Source organism: Sphaerodactylus townsendi, linkage group LG10 (assembly GCF_021028975.2).
Source record: "Sphaerodactylus townsendi isolate TG3544 linkage group LG10, MPM_Stown_v2.3, whole genome shotgun sequence".
In the NCBI taxonomy this organism is placed as follows: Eukaryota; Metazoa; Chordata; class Lepidosauria; order Squamata; family Sphaerodactylidae; genus Sphaerodactylus; species Sphaerodactylus townsendi.
Window position 1 is genome coordinate 62664946 of NC_059434.1, and position 26835 is coordinate 62691780.

Consider the following 26835-nt stretch of genomic DNA (forward strand, 5'->3'; position numbering starts at 1 on the left):
CAGGCGGGCGGTTCCGACGTGAGGGGACGCCGCCGGGCCACGAGGCTGGCGGAGAGGCGTCTTGTTGGCTGTACGGAACTGTTGCCATCACGACCGCCGCCGCCCCGCCTTCCCCGTTCCACTTCGCTCGCGGCCGTGGACGCTACTGCGGTTGGGCGACGGCGACTTGCGCCGCGGAGGGACCGCCGCTGAGGTTCGGCGCTGCGACGGTTGGATGACCAACGGTTGAGTAACGGTGACTGACGATCCCGTTCGCACGCGCCCAGCATGCCATGGGGAACAGCTGGGCGGCGCAGTGGTGCTGCTGGCTCTTCCCGAGGCGGGAAACGGCCCGGATCCAACGAGGAGGAGGAGGGTGAGCGCGAGACGGGGGCGGGGAAGGCGACGGGCCAGGCCTATCAGGTGGTTTCCCAATCCCGTCCCACGACGCAGCGGCCCTTGACTGTCGACTCCTGACCCTATGGCTCGCTGGTTGAAACAGCTGTAAAAGCATGATGGAAGAGGGAGGATCCTCTCCCCCTTCCTATGAGAGGCGGGGAGTTCTTTTAAGCCCCCGGCCATGGAAGTCAGAGCAGCCCCATTAAACTGATGGGTAGCCCGAAGGAAGAGCGTTCGTTCGCATAGAGCTCATAATTGACTTCCGGAACTCCTTGCCACGTGATGGTTTAGTGGCCTCTGCTTTAAAGGGGGACTTTGGTGTAACATGGTGACTGATATAGCTTTGATCTGTTAAGTTCTTGGGTTAAGTTTCCCCTCTGTCATGCTGGGTTGTTGTGAGGACAGCTTTAAGGTATATTATACGTGAAATGGTTTGTAGATACAAATTTGCTGTATGAATGTTTGCCCTGAGCTAAATGACCCAGGTTTGTCAGATTTTAGAAACTATGCAGGGTCAGCCTGGTTAGTAAGTTAGTTTCTACCATGGGAGACTACCATGGAATGCTAGGGTCGCAGCGCAGAGGCAGGCAATAGCAAACCACTTCTGAACATTTCTTGCCTTGAAAACCTTATGGGGGGCACCATAAGGGAGTGGCACTTTCCACTACCATAGAAATACTGTTATTATTCATGGAAAGATAGACCTCTTAGCAGCTAATAGCTTATCCCCTGACCATTAATAGCGGTGTGTGTGTGTGTTTTAAAGCCCTGCTTATGGGATTTCCTGGAAGTACATTGCTAGAAACCAGATGCAGTGGATGGAGCCTTGGTCTGATTTAGAAGTACTGTTCCTATAATCTGGTACTGGAAGAACCAGGAAGGTGGCCTGCTAATCTATTGTCCTTAGGTGCTTTGCTGGTATCCCAGGAATTTTTCTTGCCCCAGAGATCTGAATTGTGATTTTCCATTGCAGCATATGAAAGCCTCATTTTTTACAGGTTGGATCCAGTTTGATCTTTTAAACTGAATCTTGCTGGTTGGATTCAACACAATATGTCTTGTGTCTTTGTTTGCGTAAGAGGGGGAAGAGAGAGTTGTTGAGCCAGTCTGTTGATGCATTTATTTTGTGATGGATTGTTTTGAGTTCCTACAGCAAGAGGAATGGACAGTAAGTAGGTTTTCTGCTTTTCAGTTACCCTTATGTGTTCCAACTAATGCTAGGGACAGAACCAAATGATTGGATTATGGTTAAGTTGCTCTATGTGGGCCTAGAGACTGATCCAGAAACTAAAACTGATTCAGAACGTGGCTGCGAGGCTCCTCATTGGAACAATGGAAAGGGAACACATAACATCTGTTTTGTGCAGACTGCACTGGTTACCAGTGGAATTCTGGATCAGGTTCAAGGTGTTATGACTTTTAAAGCCTTGCATGGTCTAGGGCAGTGATGGCGAACCTTTTTGAGACCGAGAGCCCAAATTGCAACCCAAAGCCCACTTATTTATCGCAAAGTGCCAACCTGGCAATTTAACCTGAATGCTGAGGTTTTAGTTTAGAAAAAAAAATGGTTGGCTCCCTCTTCCTCCGCCCCACCCGCTCGAGCAGGGGCCAGCCTGCTCTAGCCTCTAGCAAGTCTCGCACACACCACTCTGTGCCTCTCTAGCATCTCTACCTCCTCTGCCCCCCCACCCCGGGCAGCAGCCACCTGGAGCACAGGCATCAGGCCCAACCAAGTCCTCCCTGCTCACCGTGGTGCATGCACGTCGTGCTCAGTGGCCCAGGTCAGCCTAGATGTGTGTGGGGTGGTGGTGGTGGTGATTTTCCGCCCCCCACTATGTGTGCGCGTGCCCACAGAGAGGGGTCTGAGTGCCACCTCTGGCACCCGTGCCATAGGTTCGCCATCACTAGGGCCCTCGTATCTTCAGAACTGCATCTCCCCATATTGCCTGAGGAGGACGCTTTGTTCCTCTGATAGGAATCTTCTGGTTGTCCCTGGCATCAGGGACATTAGGTTGGCCTCAACTACAGCCAGGACTTTTTTGGCCCTGACTTCATCCTGGTGGAACTCTCTGTCAGCTGACACCAGGGCCCTTTGGGAACGTAAATGTTCTGCAGAGCCTGTAAGATGGAGATGTCCCACCAGGCTTTTGGTTGAGGCCTCCCCACTGTCCCTATTCCATCTTTCTGGCCTCACAGTTAACATGTATTATTGATTGATTGTTGATGCCAACCTCTCCTGGTTTTCATAATGGTAAATGTGTATTGTTGCTCATCAACATCTAGGGTTTTGTGGTTTTAGTTATACTATATTCTATTTTTATATTCTTGTGTTTTTTAACTTTTGTAAGCCACCCTTAGCCCAGCCTTGGTTGGGAAAGAACAGGATATAAATCCAATAAATAAATAAATTACTGGCTTTTATGTTTTCAAAAGGACAGTAACCATACTGTTCTCTCCCTATCTAATTTTTTTTTTCACGTGAAATACAGACTGGCCTAGTTAAGTTTCTGAAATTCTCTTCCATTTTACTTTAAGACTGTTGGGGGCTGGGACTTTAATCTTACAAAGCAATTCCTTTTTCTCTCTATACATTTTGTTTTGTTTAACATCCTGCCTAATAAAGAGTTTTATTACTTCTTGGCAACCTTTTAGCCAATGAAGGTGTCATTTCACTGTCATGTTTAAATTGTTCAAAGATGAAAAGGCTAGCTTTGAACTTCTGAGGCTAATCGCAACCAATTCATGGCAGTTCCAGACAAACTGTAAGCTGAAGTGGTTCACCACTGCCTTCTTCTGCACAGCAAAACCCAATCTTCTTTGCTGGTATCCCATCCAAGTACTGGCTGTGGCCAACCCTGCTCAACTCCCAAGCTCTGAACCTGAGCTATAGCTGGATGATTTGGTTTTAGGATTTAGTAGAGTTTTATCTGTGCCCATGGAAACAATAACTGAGTTGGAGTGACTATTAACTAAATAAACATTTGTTTCATGCAAGATATTGAATTGAAGCTTTGTTCTGTAACCTTTCCAATTTGAAATTCTGTTCCTTATTCTTACCATTAATAGTCTATGTCTCTATGACAGTTACTGACATTTACACAAGGAGCAATACAGTTACACGTTTCGCTTGAAAGGGCATAGAAACAAATTACATACAGAATCTGAATGATCAACCTTGAAAAGAAGCGCTATGAGTGGGAATTGTTTTCCCTGCATTACAGCCTCAGTCTGGTGCCCTGCATAATGTGTGCACCATTAGTGACTTTAACTAGTGGTTAAACTTTTCAAAATGATCACTTGAACTGAAGGTGAGTAGATTCAGCCCTTTGCTCACATGAACATGTAGATATCAAATGTGCTGATAGTAAGGCCTTTCAGTTAAGGGCTAGCCAATTTTAAAGTGCCACTTCAAAATGAGCATTGATTCTTTTAAGCCTACAGCATGCATGCATACCAAGCCCATTAAAGCCCTACAGCTGGAGTTCAAGTGTGGAAACCACAATATTTCCCTTAATTTATATGGCAGGGAGATGAAGCAGCACCTGAATGTACAGACATTCGTTCTTATTGTCTTGTTAAAGAAACAATGTACAGATGTACTTCCTGGTGGAAAAAGATAACCGTACAGTTTAACTGGATGCCCCTCTCTTTCGTCATGCTTCAGACTTCTCTGTAATTTTGGCCATCCGTGTGTTGTCCATGACAGCTCTAAAATCTGTTACAGGCACTTCAGTTTGTGGCTTTTCTTCACTTCAAGTGTGACCCACATAACTTTTGCATGAAGGAAATGTATTCTTGATTATATCACTAAATGTGTATTATGCACTAACAGGTAAACAAGAAAAAAGGCTAGGATGTCTAATTTTAGATGCAGCATCAGGTGCCTTCCATTGACCCTGTTAGGAGACTGAGAAAGCAGGTAACCAGATAATGTAGTCAAGAAGAACAAACTGTTTATGAACTAAAATGTAGCATAGAATGCCCCTGTCGCAATCCACAATGGAAATTTATAATGGACCAGAGCAGAACTACGGTACTAATTTGTATTAGCATACTTTACCTAGCACATTTTTTATCCTGCCATTTTTCCAAGGAATTGAGGATATTGTATAGGTTCTCTTATTTCCATTTTATCTTCTAAACAATTATGTGAGATAAGCTAGTTCAGAAGACTATGATTGGCCCAAGGTATTAGAATGTTTCATGGTTATGTGCGGATTTGAACCTGTACCATACTGCCTCTCAATTTTAATGCTTAGAACCTGTAACTTCTTTGTTGTATTAGACAACCTATTCTATCCAACTTTATGTGATCCAGACTTGAGAAAATTACTGCTATAATTTATGAATAAGCTTGGGTTGATTGAAACACTCTACATATAATATATGTTGCTCCTTCATGCTCCACAAATTTCCAAACTTTTGATAGCCCTAAAGTAATTTTTCTCCAGAATTGTTGAAAATTTGTCTTTATTTATATTGTGAATTTCTGGTCTTTGTAATTAAAATTAAGATTATTTATTATGAACTGAACTAATAGAATAACTGGATGATTCCTGGGTTTAAGAGATTTTTTGTGGTTATAGTTGATCTAGTACATAAATTGAAATCTTGTTAAAAGTGTTTGAATGTAATTCTAGAAATATACTATAAGTTGCTTGTTGTAATGGTCTGTGGATTATGTGCCATAGTAATAATTAAAAAGTGGGTCAGGTCTACTATTAACGAACTCAATTGTTAGCTTTTGCCTTATTCCTGAAGGGATCACAGAATTATTCTTAACAAGCCTCTAGGAATAAATATAATTAGGACTCTGAGCTTATTGTGTTACTGTACCTGGGGAATAATTAAAGCCAGCGCACTACTGTCTCTCGTGTCACATAAAGCAATAAATTTATTAAGCCCAAACAATTTATAATGATTCATAGATAGTGTAAAAATATTTTAGCAACTATATTCCAAACTTTTATTGGCTATTTATAGTTTCAGTTGACAGTTAAATACTAAGAATCATGTGTTCAATATGTTCTTGATAAGTTCTCTCCATGAAATGAATGACAGAAAGCCAATTGAGTCTCACTGGCTAAAATGGCATTAACTCTTCAAGTTAACAGTTCTTCATATAAATATTTTAAAACATCTACATTATCTAATCATGAGCTTAAAACAGTGAGTGACATTGTCTCTTATGCCCAAGCAGTTATTTTGTTCTGTCAGTATCACGCTATGGCAATATACATGAACAGCCAGTGGGCAACATGGAGGAGTGGCGCACACACACTTTGTCACTCATCCTTGCTCAAGCTGCCCAATGACCCTTTGTCACTATCCAATAAACTACTTCACCTTGTGCAGGTGTGGCTGCTGCCTGCTGTCTTTTTTTTTTTTTTTTGGAGAGGTGTTTCTTCTGGATATTGACATTGAGATGTACCACCTAAAAGGAGAAGGCAAGGTAGGCTGAGGAGATAGTTGTAGCTGTTCTCTGACAGTGATGCAAAAAAACTGCCTACCTTTCATGGTGATTTCCAGAGCATCAAATGCACAACTTTGCCAGGGGATGTTGTAGGAAGCAAAGCATAACTTGTGCACACTCTTTTTAGTACTTCCAGGGCCAACCAAACTTATACAATTATATTGTATCCTCTGAGAAGGAGGGAAGGTATTGAAGCCCATTCAGCACTTGAGAGGGGATACAGCCAGAGAGGGGATACTACCCTTATAGTGGAGACCACTGTAGGGCTGCCCAAAACCCAGAGCTGCTGCTGAAGAAGCAGGCTAGCAGTGTGGGCATAATGTAAGACTATTGCATGGAGGCCTTGTTTGTGGTGAATGGTGCCTTTAGCAGACTTCAGTTGATGTTCCTGCTGTGGCCTTTCCTTGAGATCTACAATCAGCTGAAGGTAGCCATCTTTTCAACCCATTAAGGCTAGATTACTGCAATGTGGCAAGTGTCCTCTAATAGGAACTTCAGATCTTCCATGTTTTATAATCGGAGAGCGATATATGGAAACCTGGCGTTGCTGAGACTAGAAACAGCTTTATTCAGTTTGCAGACTATGTCAGGTAGTAGTGGCATCTGTAGCCCCTGCTTTTCATTTAATTTCATGGCAGGGGAGTAGAGTAGTATGGGAGAAGATTCTGCCTAAAATATTCCAGACTCGAACCATTGTTATGTCAAAATCAGCATCTAGAACTTGACTTGAAAAGGAACTGGAAACCAATGATGCTTAAAGACTATGAGATATTAAATAATCACCAAACTGGCCCATTTTGTCTATACATCTAAGACACAGGGGGAAAAAATTATGATTATCATAAATTTGAAATCTGTAACAGTATAAAAATGTACCTTCAAGAGAGATGGCGTGTGGTGGGGGAGAGGCATAGCTAAGAATGAGTGTAGCTGGATATTACATATCAATTGGGAGTGAATAAATTAATCTACCTAAAGTGTCTGCAAGTAGAACAGGAAAATCAGGTATTACAGTGTCATTCAGTGAGTGATATTGTTTGCTTAAAAGAACCGCTTGGCCAGATTCAATCCACAGTTAGTCACATGTTCTACTTAAGGATCTGTGTGCAAAGGCTGTTCTTTCTTTTTAACCATATTACAATCAAAACAATATTATATTGCAAGCCTGAGAAACAGACGTGTTTTTAATTTACTAGTGTATCAGTTTCAAGATTGGGATTAAGTTAACATAAACTATTGTTAAATAAATCTGACTCCTTCCTGCAAGGCAGTACAATATTGTTGGAAATGAATGAGGAGACAGGGTTGCTCATAGTCTGATAGCCTTGTGGTTCCAGTAGAAGCAGGAAGCTGGTGCACTCTTGAACTTAGCCTTTCTGTTAACTGCAGCGCACATGAATGTTCTGGCACCAGGCAGAGCTAAGTGGTTCATTTGCCATACTAGAATGTTATCCATAGTTGAGAGGCTGCAAGATGGTCTTTGAATTACTACAAGTTGTGTAGGTCTTTGTAATGGGCCTCATTAGTTTACCCCTAATGTCAAGAGAGACAGTTCTGTATTAATTAATCCTGATACAATCTGAGAATCATGAAATCCAGTTTCATGTCATTGGGGGTGGCTTTGATTTAAATCAATTTGATTTAAATCACGAGTTAAATCACTAGTCAGTCAGACTTTATTTAAATCTTTTTTTTAATATAAAGACTCATTCTTGCTGGTATAACCTTCATATTTACAACCAGATGAAGGTTGTTATTTTTTTTTTGAAAGATACATTTTCAGATTAATTTTACAGTTATATCAAAATTTGGTTTTACTATTATACATATATAGATAAATAATTATTAAATTATTGCAGGGTAAACTATTTCAGGTTTAATGGGTTAATCATTCAAGTTTGGACAACTTTTCTGCTGTACTTTGTTGAAAGGAGAAAAATAATAAATACCTTAATAGCAATTTAATTAGTTTTATTTAACCAAAACAATAATGTATTGTCGAAGGCTTTCACAGCCGGAATCACTTGGGTGCTGTGTGGTTTCCAGGCTGTATGGCCGTGTTCTAGCAGCATTCTCTCCTGACGTTTCGCCTGCGTCTGTGGCTGGCATCTTCAGAGGATCCTCTGAAGATGCCAGCCACAGACGCAGGCTACTAGAATGCTGCTAGCTTCACTCCCGGAAACCACAGCACTAATAATGTTATAGCATATGTATTCTTATATTTGCTTAAATATCTATGTTTGTTAACTGATGTGGTTAAACAAAATATCTTTTAAAAAACCTAGACTATCCGCCAGGTTTACACATGAAAAACTTACAATACTGTGTTCTGTATCTTATCTCCAGTTTCTGGTTTATTCATAATCTGGGAAGGAAAAACAAGCTTTCCTACTTTATTGGTTCCCGAAAAGTTTCTCAATTTGAAATGAATGAGTTCAAAGGAAGAGAATGTTCTTTCTATGCCAGGGGTAGGGAACCTTTAACGCTCAAACGGGGCAGGCGAGAGGGGAAGCCCGCTGTGCGGCCCAGCCGGGTGCGGGCAATTGGTGTGCCCGCCCTGCTGCCTGCAGGGCGGGCAAGGATGGAGCTGGCAGCTCGGCCTCGCCGGCCGCCGGGAAAGCGCCCGCCCTGCTTCAACGGGGCGGGCGAGAGGGGAAGCCTACGGCGTGGCCCAGCCGGCCGCGGGCAGTTGGTGTGCCCGCCCTGCTGCCTGTAGGGCGGGCAAGGATGAAGCTGGCGGCTTGGCCTCGCCGGCCGCCGGAAAAGCACCCACCCCGCTCCAATGGGGCGGGCGAGAGGGGAAGCCCGCAGCGCAGCCCAGCTGGCCGTGGGCAGTTGGCACGCCTGCCCTGCTGCCTGCAGGGCAGGCAAGGATGGGGCCGGTGGCTGGGCTCGTGGAGCCGCAGTGCAAGGGCAGAAGAGCCGCATGCAGTTCTCGAGCCCCAGGTTCCCTACCCCTGTTCTATGCCAACAGAAGAAGCTACTGCTGATAAAAGTGAAATCAGTAGTCTCTGAATCCAAATGCTTAATAAGTGACCCCCCACCAGTTCGCTGGTGTGACTTTCTTGAAGACATCATCAGCAAAAACATATTTTTTGAATTTTCCCCCTTAGTTCTGAAGTTTAGTATATTTGACATTGCAGATGGATGATTCCTGGCTAACTCCTTCAGCACTTAAGATTTGACCGTGGTACTGGATATTAACAATATTTGCAAGAAAATGAATGAGAGACAGTGCTTGTCCCATTAATTTTTTAATGCTTGTAATTTAATTCTGTCACTGTGCACTTCCGTTTTTAAGTGCTCACTCAGTTCCTTCCATATTTTCAACAGCATCAGGAATAAAACAAGGAGGGCCAACCTTCTAATGTCATTGCTCATAGATACTTTCAGTAGTTGTATGGAAGAAGAATTTTTACAAAGTAGAGCTTGTCTGAGTGCTGCAGATTTTTTAAAACTACATCTTAGCAAATTCTCTTACAATATTGAAGAGACTCAGAACATTTGTGTTGAAAGGTCCTGATGGGGGGAAAATATTCCAGATCCCTCCAGGGGTGGGCAGTATGCTAAATTTAAGAAATAATAATAACTCTTGATTTACAGCACTATTGGTAATAGTATTGTCTTGTTTCTAGATCGAAGTACTTCAGGACATGTTCTGCAAGGGAACATTTCACTATAGAGGTAAGTTCAGGTTTTCTGTTCCAAAATTATGATCTCGGCTTTAAAAAAAAAGAATAAACATCTTCTGTTCTATTTTGTGAAGCATTATGCAGAAGCAAGGAAAGTATGGTAAACGACAGTTTTGCAAAGATAATGGTGCCACCTTGCCAAGCAGGGCCTTAAAAGGTGATGTTCAGGCGAATTTGCATGGTAGAAAAGGTGTGTACAAGTATATCCACTATCATAGATAGACTAACTGTAAGGTACCAAAACATGTTTTGGTTGTTTCAACTTGGAAAAAAGTAGAGGGGAAAAATCTATTTTTAAAGATTTAATTTTTTATCAAACAAATAACTAATGGATTAGATACAATAGTAGGCAAGTGTCACACTTTCAAAGATGTGTTTATCTTCAAATGATTATCACTAGGAATTCTGTGAGAGAAGATACGTACTTTTTCATTAATTTAAAAAACCTGATTGGCTGAGCAGGTAAAATAAAAATCAAAGCTAAATTATTATTTATATATCTCCTCTCATGAGGTGGCACAGAATGTTCTATATCAGACTAGCGATTATGATAACAATAATGCAAGTGCTGAAGTGCCGTGGGCTGAGTTAACTTGTGCTGAAATAGACAAGGGGAGAACAACATTCGCAACATATCGGGTTCTTTGGGTATGCTAAAATTGTGTCAGTAGTTTTTAGTGCCTTCAGTCTGTTGCCTCAATGTACACAATGGGTTAAACCTAGTCAGCATCTTAGGCAATTCCCCTCCTTATTACAGTCCCTATTTCACATGTTTTTTGTATATGCATGTCCCATGGTCCCCCGTGTAGCCTTTAGGGAGGTCAATGGCAACCCCATCTCTTTTTCCTCAATGGAAAAAGAGCTGATTGGGTTCACCTCCATATTCTTTTTAAAGTGGGCAGTATCCTGCCATCCTGGTGTAAAGGATGCATAAGAGAGAGATGTTTCTTTGCATTGCTGTAGTTCTTTTCTCCCCCTGGGAAGATCATTCCTAGGGTTGCAGGATCTGTAAAGAGGGATAGCTGTGAGGACAAGTGAGCAGGAAGGACCAGGGAATGAAACAGCCTCCCTCTTCTCAGCAGAGCTGTGCTTGACTAAGGAGGAACAACTTCAGTCTTTTTCCCCCCCCACTTCAGCCACATCACCCTTCTCCCCCCTTCCCCCGATGTTCATTCATTCAAGCCTGTACTAGTCATTCCAGGGATCAGAAAGAGGTGAAAGAATATAGAGGAACTCAAGAGAACTACATTTGCTGTATATGCCTTTTATCTTTATATTTCTACAGGTGTTATTCCAATAAAAAATAATTTCTATATAAAAAATGCATGCAGTCAGTCTCTTCCAGTGAGTCTGAACCAGTTAGGATAAACAATTGTGCCACATTCACAGGGACATAGAGGGTATTCTGCTGAATTTTCCAAACCAAATTAAATGAAATCGTGGGTTTTATCTGTTCATTCATGTTGCTCTACTTTAGATGTTATAAATGAATAAATAGGTTGGCAGCTAAAATTCTTTGTTTAATTGAAATCTTATTGTATCTTTCTGCAGTTTGAAAATCTAGTGGAAAGTGATGAGGTAAGTGATATCTGGTGACCAAAAGTCAATAGAAAAGTTAGTGGAGGCCACTGTAGGGCATCTTACCCAGGCAGCCTGAAAACCCAGAGCTGCCACTGAAGAAGCAGGTTAGTAGTGTGGGCATACTGTAAGACCAACACATGGAGGTCTTGTCTGTGGTGAATGGGGCCTTCAGCAGACTTCAGCTGGTGCATCTGTAAAGGCAGTCAGTTTTAGGTGGCTTTCCAGTTCTGATGCAAAGCTAGTAGATGGATGAGTGAATTCAACCTAATTCTACCTAGCTTCTTTTTATTTTCCCAGCCAAGCTTCCTTCTGGTGTTGGAGTTTGACTGAGTTGAAGATGTCTTGGATGGACAGAGTTCAGGAAGATAATCTGTAGTGAGGGATTAAGAAGTCCTGTCCATATTTTATATATAACTGGGGCAACCTAGGGTTAAACCAGGGGCGTACTCTCCACCCCCTCCTTCCCCGCGCCGAACCGGGTACCACAGTGCCCATCTGAGCCACCTCCTTCCCTCCCCAGGCCCTCAGGGGCGGGGCATGGAGGCAGGGAAAGAGGCACTTTGGACAGGCACCGCGGCAGCAGGCCACCTTCTGGGCTGCCCGTCGTTGCACCCTGCCCCTCCCCGGCCTCCTTGCAGACCGGCTTCTGCTCTCCCCAAGGCCTGGGGAGGACAGGAGGTGGCCTGCACGGAGGTGGGGGGTCACGGCTTGGATGGGCGCCATGGCAACAGGCTGGCCCAGGAGTCGGCCGGCCACTGCAGTGCCCATCCGAGCTGCCCCCGCCTGCTGCTGCAGTGCCTGTCTAAGCTGCCCCCACCCCCAAGCCTGGCCCCACACACGGAGGACAGGGGTGTGGCACCTGGACACCATTTCCCCTCAGTACTCCTCTGGGTTGAACACGTAGGTTGGTTGTCATAAGTTAAATTGGTCCCTAAAGCAAAGGAATAGTTAAAACATATTTTTAGAAAATTGGGAAATGGCTAATACCAAGATATTACCAGGTCCCAGGATGGAGGTTATATTAAGCCTTGCAGTTTTAACTTAAACCATTTCTCTGAGTTGTGTCACAGACTTTAGGATATGGGCTGCCTACACAAAGAGGGTGTGTCCTCGGTCTATCTTGATGCAGAGTTCCTCTCAGCCTTGCTATCTACACTCAATTTAGATCAGTAACAGAGGCTGATCTTCCCTCTCTCATGACTAGTGGGTTACAGATGGTGCAACCACCCTTAATCTCTGATGGCTGCCTAGAAAGGATTTTGTTTTAGGTTTTTTTTTCTTTTGGTTCTTAATTTACATCAATTAGTTTTATGGCTTTGAAGATAATTTGGTAAGAGGTGTTCTTACTTGGATAAAGCTTTTAATTTTTTTCATAATTAAACAGGGTGAAAGTCCAGGAAGCAGCCAAAGGTAAGAGGTAGTGCTTAAATTACATTTCCTTCTCATTTTCTCCTGTATCATCTGTTTTTCACACTTCATTCACCTTGGCAATTATCTGGGTTTTTCAATTTATGTATTTATTTATTTTGGTTAAAACCCATTTAGACTTTTGAGGCAAATTAGCTATTTGGTTAACGTGCTCTGCTTAACAAGTTATTCTTCTTTAAAATTATGTAAAAATCACACTAACATTAGTCAGATCATGATGTTCTTTCCCTTTACAGACAGGTGAAAACAAAATATGTTTGGTAGACTTGAATTCATACCCTACCAAACAAGCCCCAGAATGCATTTGGAGCGGGGAATTGCTGGGAGGGAAAGTGAGGTAGCAGGGAAAGGTGAGCACTGAGTACTGGCAGTGTTTACACTGCTGCCATTACTGTCTTCTTCCACTCCTCTTTCTCTTCATTGCCTGGGGGAGGGGGGGGGCTGGGGGCAGTGCTGATTGCCAGTGGTATTTGGCATGGGAAGGATCCAACCGCTAGCCTCACATCACCGTCTTCCTTCTTCTCCCCTAACAGAAGCGGTCTATTTCACTGTCAATTTCTTGCAGGACCCTGCTTGTTCTTTCTTACAAAGATACTTAAAGTATACTAATCTCTGCAGCAGATTTAAAAAACACATCCCTGCCCACATCCATGTATATAAAAATCTATCAGTGCATTTTGTGTGTTTTTCTGCTGACTGGTAATCTCCCAAACTACTGGACCGATTGCTTTGAAATTTTCACACAACGTCGCATTCACGTGCGGCCAGGTTTCCATACTGTTTCCACACTACCTGTTGTGTACATGTCACAACTATGCCCATTATTGTGTATATGCCACACCTGTGACAGTTGGAACCACAGTTCTGTTCCGCAACAGCGCCATCTGCTGGCTGTCAAAGCAACACCCTCTGATACAAGGAAAACAACCATGCCTTCCTTAAAAACCGGCTCCATTTGGAGTAAAACAGATGGGGCCCACCATCTGGACGTGGCCCACCCACCCTAGCGGAGGAAGGGGAAGGTGAGGGAGGGTCCAGCGGTTTGCTGGACCAAACACTCTGAAATTTGAACACAACGTAGCTTATGCCTCCCAGTGTGTTTTCAGCTACGTATTTCGCCTGCAAGGGAAGGGAGTGAAAGGGACAGGTCTATCCACTTGGACATGGCCCACCCACCCTAGCAGAGGATGGGGAACTTTAGGGAGGGACGGGGCGGGTTGCCATGCAAGGGAACGGGAGGGAGGGAGGGGAGAGAGAGGCCCCTTGCCCTTCCCCTCCCTTGCAAGCATTGTGCAATGACACATGTTCGAACCTTTCACTTACCCTTTTCTTTCTTTTCCACTTCACCAGACTTAGCCACAGCATCGCGTGGCCGGGCCCGCTAGTATATATATAAACATCCAGGGAATGTTGGTTAGAGGGAAGAAATTCTGTTGAAGATGGGCCATATTCTTTTCAACATTAATTATGGAATGTGTAGATGGACAATAATGGTGAAATCTAAATAATTCTGAGAATAGTTATTTAAGCAGCGTTTTGAAATTGACAAGAATTCCAAAAGCAGTTTGTTATAGAATATTGTCTGTTCAAACCAACAGTTCCACCAGGTCAGTGTAATGTAAATAGCTTTATTTACATAGCTTTATTTACATTATTTACATTAAATAGCTTTATTTACATTACACTGTAAATAGCTCTTTAGGTTGTTGCCTATGATTGGGTGACTCACTTATCCCAAATGAATTCCTTTTCTGTATCAAAAAATTCCAGTTAATACATTTATTTCTTCCATTTTAGGCAGAACTTAGATACCCTTCCTGAAAGCAGCATATATGGAGCTGTTAGGGAAGAAAGCCTTGATTCAGTTTCTTCTTCCCTCCAAAACAATTTTTGGGATGGATCTGAACCTTTCTGAGAGAGTTCCATATTAATTTCCCTGTTATTGGGCCACTGTGCAAGTCTAATTTGGAAACTTGCAATGGTTTGCCGTAGGTGTTTCGGATATTAAAAGAAGTAACAACGCACAGTACCCTGAGCTAGAACAGGATAACAAGATAATGCTTCCTCGCTCTTTTTTCTCAGACCTCTAACTGAAGAAGAAATTGCTGATCTGAGAGCAAGACATTACAATTCCATTGCTGAAAAACAAAGAACGGTAGATCATAAGCTTCAATCAGAGGTAAGAATATTGTTATTATTATTATTTATTCGACTTAATAAACCGCTCTCCCCCAAAGGGCTCTGTAGTATCAGAGTAGTAACAGTTTGCACATATGCCATTGTAATATATGTGCCATTGAAAAATTCATTGTGTTTTCTCTTGAGCCTTATGTAAATTAGTCCTTTAACTAAAAGTGGTTCAACAAGCAGGGATTGCATCTCAAATAAAAGTGTGTATTAGAAACCATTCTGTTACCTGTGAAGTAAATGTGAAATAACCTAGAAGTAGAATTGTTTTCAGTTACTTTTTAAGGTAGTATATATAATTCAAGTGAAATTGGTATTAATTAGAAGACAGTATAGTATGAAAGTATTTTAACTAATCAGTAATTTTTGTTTTCATTTTGTTTGATGCTTTTTGCTTTAATTTTATTGCACTTTTCATAATTTTTTGATGATTTTTGCTTTAAACTCAGTGCACTTGTTTTCATAGGAAAGATAGCTAGGTTCTGTTTCGTTAACCCTTATTATTTTGTTCATATACAGTTAGCCATACAAGAGGAGAAGTTAAGAATAGAAGAGGAGGCTTTATATGCTGCACAGCGTGAAGCAGCCAGGGCAGCAAAGCAGAAAATACTCTTGGAGGTGAGGGGAAATTACCCCATCTGTATATCAGTATCTGTATATCAGAGCATCTGTTATGTATCTCACCTTTAGATTTGTTTATTTGTTTCAAAAAGCAGGACCTCTGAGGCAAAGCTTGATTTATAGTAGTTTGTTGCCTTGTAATCTTTGACTCTGAGTGGCAGGTTGCATGTTCAGGGCATTTCTGTTTCAAACTGTTGTTATTATTGATCCGTAAGTAATGTTTGGCCATTTATCTAAAACATTCATGAGACATTAGCCGTACAATAGTTTCTCTTGCAGAAGACTACAGGGAATATCAGTTATACTGATATAGACTTCGATTCAATGGAGTGTTTCCATCTGCAGAGCAACTTTCTGGCCACCCCCACCCCTGCAGCAGCCTTTTGGGCCACAGTAGAAGGCAAAGGCAGGAAAGTCAAACACTATGGAAAAAATGCCTTCTATCTTTGAAAATTCTGTATTGGATCTAATCCATGATTTAAACATGGACAAAAGATGGGATTTGAACTTTCCTGTTACCACCCTACAGCCACTCCATTCTGAAACAAAACTATCAATGTGAGGATAGTACTGTGTCGGAGTATGCTGGAAAGTATACATGCTAAAATCTAGGATTGAGATCTTGTCCTGAAGTAGTAAGCAGTTGGTTTTTATGTCCCACTCTTTTCTAACCAAAGAAGTCTCAAAGTGGCTTACAGTTGCCTTTCTGCTGCCTCACCCCCACCCCACACACAACAGGAGCCTTGTAAGGTAGGTGGGGCTGAATATATTCTGAGAGAACTGTGACTAGCCAAGGTCACCCAGCAAACTGCCTGTGGAGAAGTGCGGAATCTAATGTGGTTTTTCAGATTAGAGTTCACTACTCTTAGCCACTACACCACACTGACTCCACTGGCAGGTTGCTGGGAGGAAGAGAGAAAAACAACCTCCATAAGATGAAGCTGAGGATAGATCTTTTAGTGATTGTTCATGGCGATCATTTTAATTACTTCTTGTGTCTTTTAAAATAGACTTCTTCCCTATCTGCCTTGCTCTTATTTTTTATTCATGATTTTTTTTCTATTTGCTTTTAATTTGTCTCCTCCCCTGGCAGCCTCTTCCCTTCATTGGGAAGCATGTCTCAAACTTCAGTATTTCAGAGTCTTTGAAGATTTCTCTCCTGCATGCTTTAGAAACCAATAAAGTTACATTGAATGTAATCATAAGTCTAATTCTTCCTTTAATCCCTTGATTTGCGGAAGGAAGTGTTTCAGTGATTTCATGTATCACATTAAGACAATTATGAAATTCAACACTGGACATCTTGGCCCCAGATTTCACTTATTTTGGAATAGTGGGCTATAAATTAAAGGTAAATAGATTTCCATATACATATAAAGTAGTTGGAACTACTATGAAAGGAGTCTTCCCAATACATTGCACTAGATTTCTTCTTCCTGTTCTCCAGCTTTATGGACTATGGAATTGAAGAGCTCCTACTGCATAAAAGTAACAATAATATAATTTCACAAACGACTGTGGAATATTCTAAGATCAGCCTTAACAGGTCAGCCCTGTGGTACAATATTTAAAGATATTCTTTCTGAAAATGACTCATTGCCACATGTGTATTCTAGTCTTTTTCAAGAACTTCTACTGTTGAGATTTGGCAAAACTTTATCAAAAGTAGAGAAGACTTGTCTGCATGAGGTTTGGGGAGTTGTTTTGGTGCCGTGAAGTCACAGCTGACTTATGATGACTCCATTGGGTTTTCAAGGCAAGAGGTATTAGGAGGTGATTTACCATTGTCTGGCTCTGCATCATGGTCCTGGTGTTCCTTGGAGGTTTATTATCTAAATACTAAGCAGATACTGCTTAGCTTAAGAGAACTGACAAGATCAGGCTAGCCTGGAGCTATCCAGGTGAGAGTGCGTAACAAATCATATATTTAAAAATAAAATATTCCAAATTGGTAAACTGCAACTAAGCCCTGCCTTACTGATAAAAGAAAAGGATATATAGCAGTAGCATATGATGCTATTTTTATATTAGCATTGTCCATTTTTATTCTTGTGAGCATTTTTAAAAAATATTCCTTGCTATAATACAGTTGTTCTTATGGGATGAGGAGAAATGTTCTTCAGTAAGCAAGTTCTTCACCTGATCTTTGCTCTTAAATGTCTTAAACATGTAGGAACTGCTGTTTACTCGGATGTCAAGAAAAGTGGGAGAAGACCCCTCCCCCCCCCAGTAGGATAGAATTTGTTTCTGTATTTGAAACTGGGAATTTGAATCTGAGAAGAAGGGTCAAGTTAGGGAGGAATGGTCTTTAACTATACAGGATGATTGTAGGCTTCAGTCTTGTTTGCTGGCACTTCAGCCCCCTCAAATACATGATATTGAATCAATAGAGCAGTGGTTCTCAACCTTCCTAATGCCGCGACCCTTTAATACAGTTAAGAATATAAGAACTAGCCTGCTGAATCAGACCAGAGTCCATCTAGTCCAGCACTCTGCTACTCGCAGTGGCCCACCAGGTGCCTTTGGGAGCTCACGTGCAGGATGTGAAAGCAATGGCCTGCTGCTGCTGCTTCTCCTGAGCACCTGGTCTGCTAAGGCATTTGCAATCTGAGATCAAGGAGGATCAAGATTGGTAGCCATAAATCGACTTCTCCTCCATAAATCTGTCCGAGCCCCTTTTAAAGCAATCCAGGTTAGTGGCCATCACCACCTCCAGTGGCAGCTTATTCCAAACACCAATCGCACGTTGTGTGAAGAAGTCTTTCCTTTTATTAGTCCTAATTCTTTCCCCCCAGCATTTTCAATGAATGCCCCCCCTGGTTCTAGTATTGTGAGAAAGAGAGAAAAATTTCTCTCTGTCAACATTTTCTACCCCATGCATAATTTTATAGACTTCAATCATATCCCCCCTCAGACGTCTCCTCTCCAACTAAAGAGTCCCAAACGCTGCAGCCTCTCCTCATAAGGAAGGTGCTCCAGTCCCTCAATCATCCTCGTTGCTCTTCTCTGCACTTTTTCTATCTCTTCGATATCCTTTTTGAGATGTGGCATTTTACAGATGGAGAACACTGATGCAGAGAGTCTTAGGCGACCCCGTTAAAGGGTCGTTCGACCCCCAAAGGGGTCCCGATCCCCAGGTTGAGAACCATTGCAATAGAGCATTGCCTTCATGATCACTTGCTATAGAAACTGATGTGTTACTAGTGTCCATGTGAACTCATGGCATGAATGCTAAACTGTGACATGTTCAGAGATTTCTTTCAATGTTTGTTCTTTGTTAGCAACAAAGGCTGCAGAGGATAACTCAGAGAGCACAATTGACAAACAGTGGAGATACTCAAAGGTAAGATGTACAGCCAAAACTTTGGTAAAAAGAACTCAAAATATCTGTATTTCCCTTAATGCAGAAGTCCCTTAAATTTTGTGATCATTTCAAAGTGCCAAAGAATGTGCAATTGCATATATTTTCATCTACAGTTGTTCAATGATAACAGTTCATGGTCTAAAGAAAATATGAGCCAAGCAGTATTAGGTTCAGTGAACTAAAAGCACCAAACTTATATGATTCGCATTAATTTTTCTTATTGCAAAAATATTCATCCAGTTTGGCATATCTGGTAGTAAAATTTTTGCAGGCCTGTTGCATACTTCTACAAAAATAAAAATTTAGAAAAAATGTTGCTTCCTAAGTTAACGTAACTTAGATTGATTTCAAGCAACTCCTGTGAATGTAATCCTTTTTTGTGTAATTTTTCTCTTGCAGCTCTATGACAGAAGAGGACTTAGATGCTTACATGAGAAATGTGAAGCTACAACATGAAGCTTTTAGGAATAGTAGTAAGTTTTTAATGCATTTTTCCCTCCCTTAAACAGCTGCTTCCATATATTTTATTCCACTACCAGGCAAACTATGAAATAAAGAAATTTTTCAAAGATTAGCACTATTACCATGTTTCCCCAAAAATAAGACAGGGTCTTATATTAATTTTTGCTCCAAAAGATGCATTAGGGCTTATTTTCAGGGGATGTCTTATTTTTTCCATGATTTTGTGCCCCCCACGTGACCAGATTAGCTGCACCAATGAATCTGTAACTAGGGCTTATTTTGGAGTAGGGCTTATATTTCAAGCATCCTCCAAAAATCCCGAAAAATCATGCTAGGGCTTGTTTTCAGGGTAGGTCTTATTGTCAGGGAAACAGGGTATTTGTTGGAAACAAAAAACAGAATGGCTTACAAATCACCTGGTTCCTTTAAACCTGCTGCCTTCAGTGGGCTCAGGTATACCTAAATCTGTGTTAAATTGTAGCTAAGAATTCCTATCCTCAATTTATTAAAATTACAGCCTAGTCAGAAATGCTAATTTCAATAGAATCCTGTGCCTTGGATACATGTGGTTCTGTCCCAGCTGCACAGGCACATGTGCAAGAGTGCCAAGGTTAGTTGCTGTGTTGGTGCACCTTGGCATTTTAGCCATAAATAAAAGTGGTTATATATTCCAAAAAAGTAAAACAAATAATAGGTGTTTCTTGGTGTGATTAAAACTTAAATGGAAAACTGCTACTAGGCTGATATTTAATACGGGTGGGTTTAATACTGAAGATTAAAAATGTATTTTGTTCACAGGGCTCTCATCTGATGCTACTGTTTTGACACCAAATACAGAGAGCAGTTGTGACTTAATGACCAAAACCAAATCAACCAGCGGAAATGATGACAGTAACTCTTTGGATTTGGAGTGGGAAGATGAAGAAGGTATGTGTTCTGAAATTCTATGCGATGGTGTCCTCAAAAAACAAAAGGCATATGACTGATGGCTCACAATAGTCTCTGTGATCATTGAGTCTTCAGTGCAGTCCAGCTCCACAGTATTGAAAGCTTCTAGAAGCTTCAAATCATTTGAATCTCACCCCCTCCCTTTGTCTGAAGCTGAGGGCGGTGCAGTTTCCCACCCAAACCGTCACGTGACAAAGGCAGGGAGAATTCCCCTCCCTGTGTTCTTCCTTTGCTGTCATGGAGAGAGGGCTTGCTTCGCTAAAGCTTCATTCATCTTAGGATTTTTCTTCTCATTGATATGGTGTTATTTAAGAAATGTACCAAGTGTGAAATGAAGATGGCTCAGAATTATGAGCATAATGAATGTCTCTTATGTCTCGGTGAGATTCATCTCTGAGACCTGCCTGTCTTGTCATCCTTTTCCTCCAAAAGGCCAGACTTGACTGTGCCTCCAAGCTTAAGGCTATGCTATGGGCATCACTTTGGTTGATGTTTCTATAGCCCTTTTCGCACACAAGGTTTGCTCTGGAATTACCGCAACGTGCATCGACATCCCAACCTTTTTGTTGCTGGTTCGTCGCTCGACATCATTCGCACTTCGGCCGATTGTTCTGGAACCGCATCTGAATCCAGAAACCCCGATGGTTTGTATTGCCGTGGAATGCGATGCAAACGAGAGTTCTGATTGGCTGCTTGGTTGTTCTTGGGCGTGTTGTTTGTGAAGTTTGGCCCCATTGTCACGCTGTGATGTGGCTACGAGATGACGACACGCCAATCTTCCCATTGGCTGATGTTACCTCGAGATGTCTCGCGTTGAGTGTGCCGAGGCGCTGTCCCTCAACACAGCGTCGGCAGAAGCGCCCACTACACATTCCGTCGCTCTGAGCTGGTGTGGCGGGTTAATGCTTCTCCCCCCCCCGCCAACATCTGCTCCAGCTCTTCAAAGTAAGGCATGGTCCAAGGACCATTACCAGAAGTCTCGTTGGGCTGATTAACTCTTTTGAAGTCACATTTTAAAGTTTTTGCTTTTGTCCTACACTCAAGGGCCATTCTCTTGTGCCCCTTGAGGCGCATCTCCACCGCCACCTCAAAAAAATCTAAGTTTCTGTAGCTGGACTTTTGGAAGCGCTGTACTTCCTCCTCCCCCCATACTGCAATCAGATCCCTCGTCTCGTCATTCCGCCATGACACACCCCTACCCAGAGCTTTGTCTGAGTTGGCGGCTGAGCTGTTCGGCCCATCCATTTGATCTCCCCGGGCGCGGACGTAACGCAGCCAATGAGCTACCAATTAAATGTTATCTCACAGTCTCACGGCACCGTTGCGCAGAGATCTCGTTTTCTTGAGACCTCGCTGCAGCGAGACAATGCAATGCCTGACCAAGCGTGAGGAGAGGCGGGAGGCGAGTGAGACGGAAACAGAACAGTAAAATCTGTGCGCGCAACTGGCAAATTCCTTGCTCCTCCTGATTGGCTGGGAGAAATCGCATCACCACAGGGGCGTGATTCTTAAAACCTGCTCGGTATCATGACGTTTCGCACATAGGGGCAGAAATGTGGAGGGAAACCGTTTTATCTGAAAAAGTTGCAGAAGCATCGAGCGACAGGAAAAATGTGAGGCGACGCCTCGAATGGGCGACAGAGTAGGGGTCGAACCACATTCCAGAGCTAGTATGTGTGAACAACAAGCAAACAGTGACGACCACAAATATTTAATCCAGAACAAACCGTGTGTGCGAAAAGGGTCTATGAAAACATCTTTAAAGAGGCCTAGTGTGCCTTCGGCCTCCTCAGTCCTGACAGGTCCATCTTATCTGACTCCTGATTCAGTCTTGATGGCAAATGGGCACCTCCAAGCCTCCTGTAAAAAAGGCTAAAAAGAAGGCTGAGAATACCTCTCAGTGTAAGCCACTGTCATTTTGACCCCAAGGGCTTGTTACCAATGCATCCACGGTCTGATTCCCCAACTCATCAGCCAGCTGTCTTCTATTGATGTTAAATGCTGTCTTCTCAGTGCAGGGATCCTTATAGTTCCCTGTTGGTTAAAAGGTTTTGGTTTCCTACTTCGTTGAAACTACCCCAGTGAATTTCAGCGTTCTTCCAATGGAAAAGGACCTTATCACAACAGGACTTCTATTCACCTCCATGTTCTTTTCTTACACCTAACAGCATGACTAGTAGGTGGCTCTAGATAGGGTTGCAGAAGTTTTGATAGTATCACACAAACCTTCTACTTGCAAGTCTAACACTGCCAAGTTGACATGTTTTGTCCAGTGGGCACACTTCCAAGGGTCTGAGGGAGGAGTGATCTCCCTGCCTTTGTCATGTGACCATTTGGGTGGAAAACTGCACCACCTTCAGTTCAAGACAGGGGAGGGGGAGCACTCCAAGCGCTCTGAGACTTCTACAACTTTCTTATCAGTTCTACACAGCTTGTCTGTGTCTGCCCAGTCCCATGCTGGACTGCACTGAAAACCTGACAACCGTTACACACAAGTACAATAGTTTTCTTGCCTACATTTATTTTAAAAGATTTCAGAACCCAGAAATGCTAAAATGGTAGATCATAACTAATAGGAGAGGTATACAGTCATATGTGCAGATACTGTTTGTGGAGTTATAATATGTGACATTCCACTTAATGTGATTCCTGCCCTTTAGAACAAATCAGATAGTAACATTATGTAAAAAAGTTCACCAGTTCAGGTTACTTTAATGAATGAAATATGAGAAATAGTAAGTCTATTTGAGCATGGTTCTCCATCCTAAATTAAACCATTTTCCCTGGCCCTTGGAAGATTTTAATGAGTCAATGAACAATTCATTAAAGGGAAGGTGTACATACATGGGCCTAGATTTTTAAAAAAATAGTTTCAGCTATCTGCTTACTTCTAATTTGATAACAATAGCTCAGCTGAGCTGCATCTGTGAGTTTAAATGGGGGATCAAACGGTAGGAATGAAATAATTCACAGTCTTTGGTTTGCAAACAAGTGCATGTTCTCTTTGAGGGTAACATTTCTAAACATGTAGTCCCACTTTTTGACAAGGTGGAGAAATACTTGACATTTCTTGGAAAACAAATGTTGAATGTTAGTAAGGTGGGAGCAGCAGTATTAATTAATCCTCAAACATTTGAATAAATTTTAGAAAATCAAAATATGAGTGTTAAAAACCCCTTCCATTGCAGGTATTAATAGAATGATTCCATTGCGGGAACGTTCCAAAACTGAAGAGGATATACTCCGGGCAGCACTAAAATTTAGTAGCAAGAAAACTGGAAGTAATCCAACCTCTGCCTCTGATGACTCCAATGGTTTGGAATGGGAGAATGACTTTGTTAGTGCTGAAATGGATGATAATGGCAACTCTGAGTATGCTGGATTTGTAAACCCCGTCTTAGAACTGTCTGCATCTGACAAAAAGACATCTGACACTGACCAGCAAGAAAGATAATGAACTCAGCTGGTTGAAGTTGGACAAAAATCTCCAATTCTATGTGCAAGTCATTGCTGCTGCACAACTTCCTTTAAAATAAGGAAGTTGCACATTGACAATACTTGATTAATTGAAACCCACATTTCTTTTAGACAGTAAATGAAACCATGTGATTATGTCCGTCAATTACAAAATAGGAGCATGATTTGCCATCTGAATTCAGAATTTTAAGTGCAATTTTATCATCGACCTTTGAAACTTACAGGAAAAGTCTGCCGTGATTCTGTTGTGTGTGTCCTTGGATTTTAGTATACAACTCTCTGCACTAATTGGGGCATCACAGCTGGATGCTTTTTGGGCTGCATTTCTGGTTTGTTTCACTATTAACATTGGAGTGATGACTTCAATTTAATAATACTTGAATGTTGAAACTAGGAAGCAATTTTTTCACGTCATTTTCTTCTGTTGCGAAAATCAGTAGTGAAACTATACATGTAAAACTGATGTACTTTGTCCATTTATGTCTTAACTTCCACAGGTTCAGATCTCCAGCACAATACATCTCACATTTAAGTGTATTAAAAGCATCATGCAAGACAGGATTTTATCTTGAACAATAGCAAACAATGTTAAAACATTTTGAACATTTAAATAACTGGAAACAGTATAAGTTTTTGAAGATAAAATGTTAGCGAACCAAAGGTTCCATTTTCCCAACTATGAAATGCCAAATGCTGCTAGTACAAAGATTTTAATTGCCTATATGTTTAAGAGATACAAAATCAGTTTTGTTCCACACTCTTTAATTACATTGAACTGATATTAATGGTGGGAAAACTGGTGTTTTTTTTTAATATGTGGAAGGTATATGTTTCTGGAGGTGTATTAAGTGATATTCCAGTCCAAAGGTCTGGTTTTGGATTGTATAAAAGGAACTATTCATGTATCCTATGACTAGGATTAGGAATTGCTATAAAAGTGTAATTTAATCAGGTATAATTAGTGCTATTTGGGGGGAAAAGATGGTTGCCCATGTGTCTTCTTTCTCTGAAAAAGAGTCTTAAAATTTTTAATTCTCAAGAGAAGCTCCTCAGTGTCGCCTTATATCTTCTAGCACCGCGGTGGCAAACCTTTGCCAATTGGCCATGCTGGCAGGGGCTGATGGGAATTGTAGTCCATGACATCTGGAGTGACTGGAAGATGTCCATAACATCTGGAGTGTCTGGAGGTCCGTAACATCTGGAGTGCCAAAGGTTTGCCACCGCGGTTCTAGCACATTTGAGCCTGTGGCAAAGTGTTAGTATCCTCCTATGAAACTACCTTTTGTTTTTTCCCGGTTAGTAAGCTGCTTTGGAATGGTATTTGCTTTGGTATGTGTCTGCCATTCAGACTTTTGTATATACTAAACCAGAATGGTACAGAGGGTGGCAGCTCAACGAGCAGGAGAGCACTTGCTTAGTGTGGTTACTCACTACTTGAACTGCTAGGTTGCACGCTGTCCTTCTCTGCATGATGCCCAGTTCTCTGTTCCTTCTGGAGTATCAGGAAAGGAGACATTTCTTCCAGGACACAGAGTTGAAACTGTGCAGTTAGAATACGTAGGACTGCGGCTCATGGTAGCTATTGCTGTTAGTGATGGAGAGTGGTGGATTACAGACCTTTAAAAGCAGTTAATGTGTCCTTGTCCTAAGCTGGTCTACCAGTGATGGCATTCCTTAGCCCTGTGCAGATGGCCCCACGCAATCACTGAGTGGTCTGCACATGGAAAGTGTAGAGGAAAGTACCTGTGTTTCACATCCTTTTCCCATGATCAACAACATATAAAAGCAGTGTTGCTGAGCATGAGGGGGCATGTGCGCAGGCACTTCTCCATGCATTCACCCCATGCATACCACTTGGTGATCATATGCAGGTATGGACTGGAACCAGCACAATTGTGCCCATTGTACCTTCCCGTGTGGAGAGTAAACATGCAGCTAGATCATCTGCTTAGAGATTTTGTTACTTCTTTCATTTTTAATGTCTGTCAACCCACCCATCATTAACAAGTTGTGCAGTGATTGAAACTCTTTGCTTGTCTGTCTCATAGTTTTCTTCCTCTCATAATTTACAAACTTGATTTATTTATATAAATTAGTTTGTTTATATAAGTTAGTTTCAGTTTCATGTTTACTTTTATGCAACTTACAGCTCAATCCAGGTGGAGGGGATAGACTCACCTCTAAAGTTGCTGCAGTCCTGCACTGGTGGGTAGGTGCCATGTGGCTCTGTAGTGCCCAGCCCAGAAGCCACCATCCTTCCCTAGGCCTGCTGGCACAGAAAGCTGCCATGATGTTCTGGGGTGGGCCAGGGGTGGAGCCGACCTTAACCGCGCTGACATAGACAGCCTCAGAGATATAGCACGCATCTCCATTATCTCCTATGGGGGATTTTTGCCAGCTTTTTTTTTCAGACTTCCCACGTCACAGGGAGGCCTTTGGGAGAGGGTGGAGCAGCACCATGCCTGCCCACCTAATCTGGATGGGGCTGTCAGTCACTGTCCCAATAATATAGGGATGTAAAGGGTTCAGTGGCATTAAAGAATTATGAAGTGTTTGTCTTAACTCATGTAATATACCTGATCACAGTACACTGATTTTTCCCCATGCCTTTTGTTTTAAAAAGACAGCTCTTGACCATTTGTGTAAATGACACTTTAAATAGCATAACTTTTCTTAATGTATTGCATTTCTTAAACGGAAGCTTTATTGCTAAAATATTTACATGGGAAGCTCTTCACTTGCAATGCCTGTAATATGCTTTATAAGAGATTTGTACACTTAAAATGTATATTTTTGGTTTGACATAAGCTACTGTGTATCAACTTTGTCATGTTATCAGTCCTTAAAAGTTTAAATTTCTCAAGCTGTTAATAAATTTTATACACACTTCATAGCTAATCTTACTTCATAGTTAATCTTATTTACTGCTTATATTGCAAACCTGTAGCATTCTTTCAAATAGCCACCTGCGTCGCAAGCCTATGGTTCTAATACCTGATAATCAGACCATACTTGATGGTCTCCTGCTATTAAGGAGGTAGTAAGCAAGAGTTTCTGGAAAGGAAAGGAAAATTTCACTTGAGAAACTTAAAAGAATGACTCCGTTGCTCTTTTATATTTGTTTAATATTTTCAGACCTCTGCATATTAAGCCATACTTAGATATTCAAGACACTAATAGATAAAATAGTTGGTTTGATGGCAAGGGCAAATCCCTACCAAAGG

At 41.8% G+C, this 26835-nt stretch overlaps 1 protein-coding gene across 2 annotated transcripts; it reads left to right on the plus strand.

Moving 5' to 3' along the window:
- Positions 1-26502, plus strand: AP1AR (adaptor related protein complex 1 associated regulatory protein). 2 transcript variants are annotated; one of them, XM_048509328.1, is made up of 10 exons: positions 1-355; positions 9487-9535; positions 11095-11121; positions 12509-12534; positions 14635-14731; positions 15259-15357; positions 18642-18703; positions 19124-19197; positions 19985-20113; positions 23323-26502. In XM_048509328.1, the coding sequence occupies exons 1-10, from the start codon at positions 273-275 to the stop codon at positions 23586-23588; spliced, it is 912 nt and encodes a 303-aa protein (XP_048365285.1). In that variant the 5' UTR covers positions 1-272; the 3' UTR covers positions 23589-26502. The 2 variants fall into 2 exon arrangements, with proteins under 2 accessions (XP_048365285.1, XP_048365286.1); XM_048509329.1 differs by lacking the exon at positions 15259-15357.
- Positions 26503-26835: the final 333 nt, after the last annotated feature.

What these genes read in the sequence shown, in the direction of transcription:
- AP1AR (XM_048509328.1), top strand. Translation starts at nt 273, where the DNA reads ATGGGGAACAGCTGGGCGGCGCAGTGGTGCTGCTGGCTCTTCCCGAGG. An exon ending in GGGAACATTTCACTATAGAG is followed by an intron (nt 9,536 to 11,094) that starts GTAAGTTCAGGT and finishes ATCTTTCTGCAG; the next exon opens with TTTGAAAATCTAGTGGAAAG. An exon ending in ATCATAAGCTTCAATCAGAG is followed by an intron (nt 14,732 to 15,258) that starts GTAAGAATATTG and finishes GTTCATATACAG; the next exon opens with TTAGCCATACAAGAGGAGAA.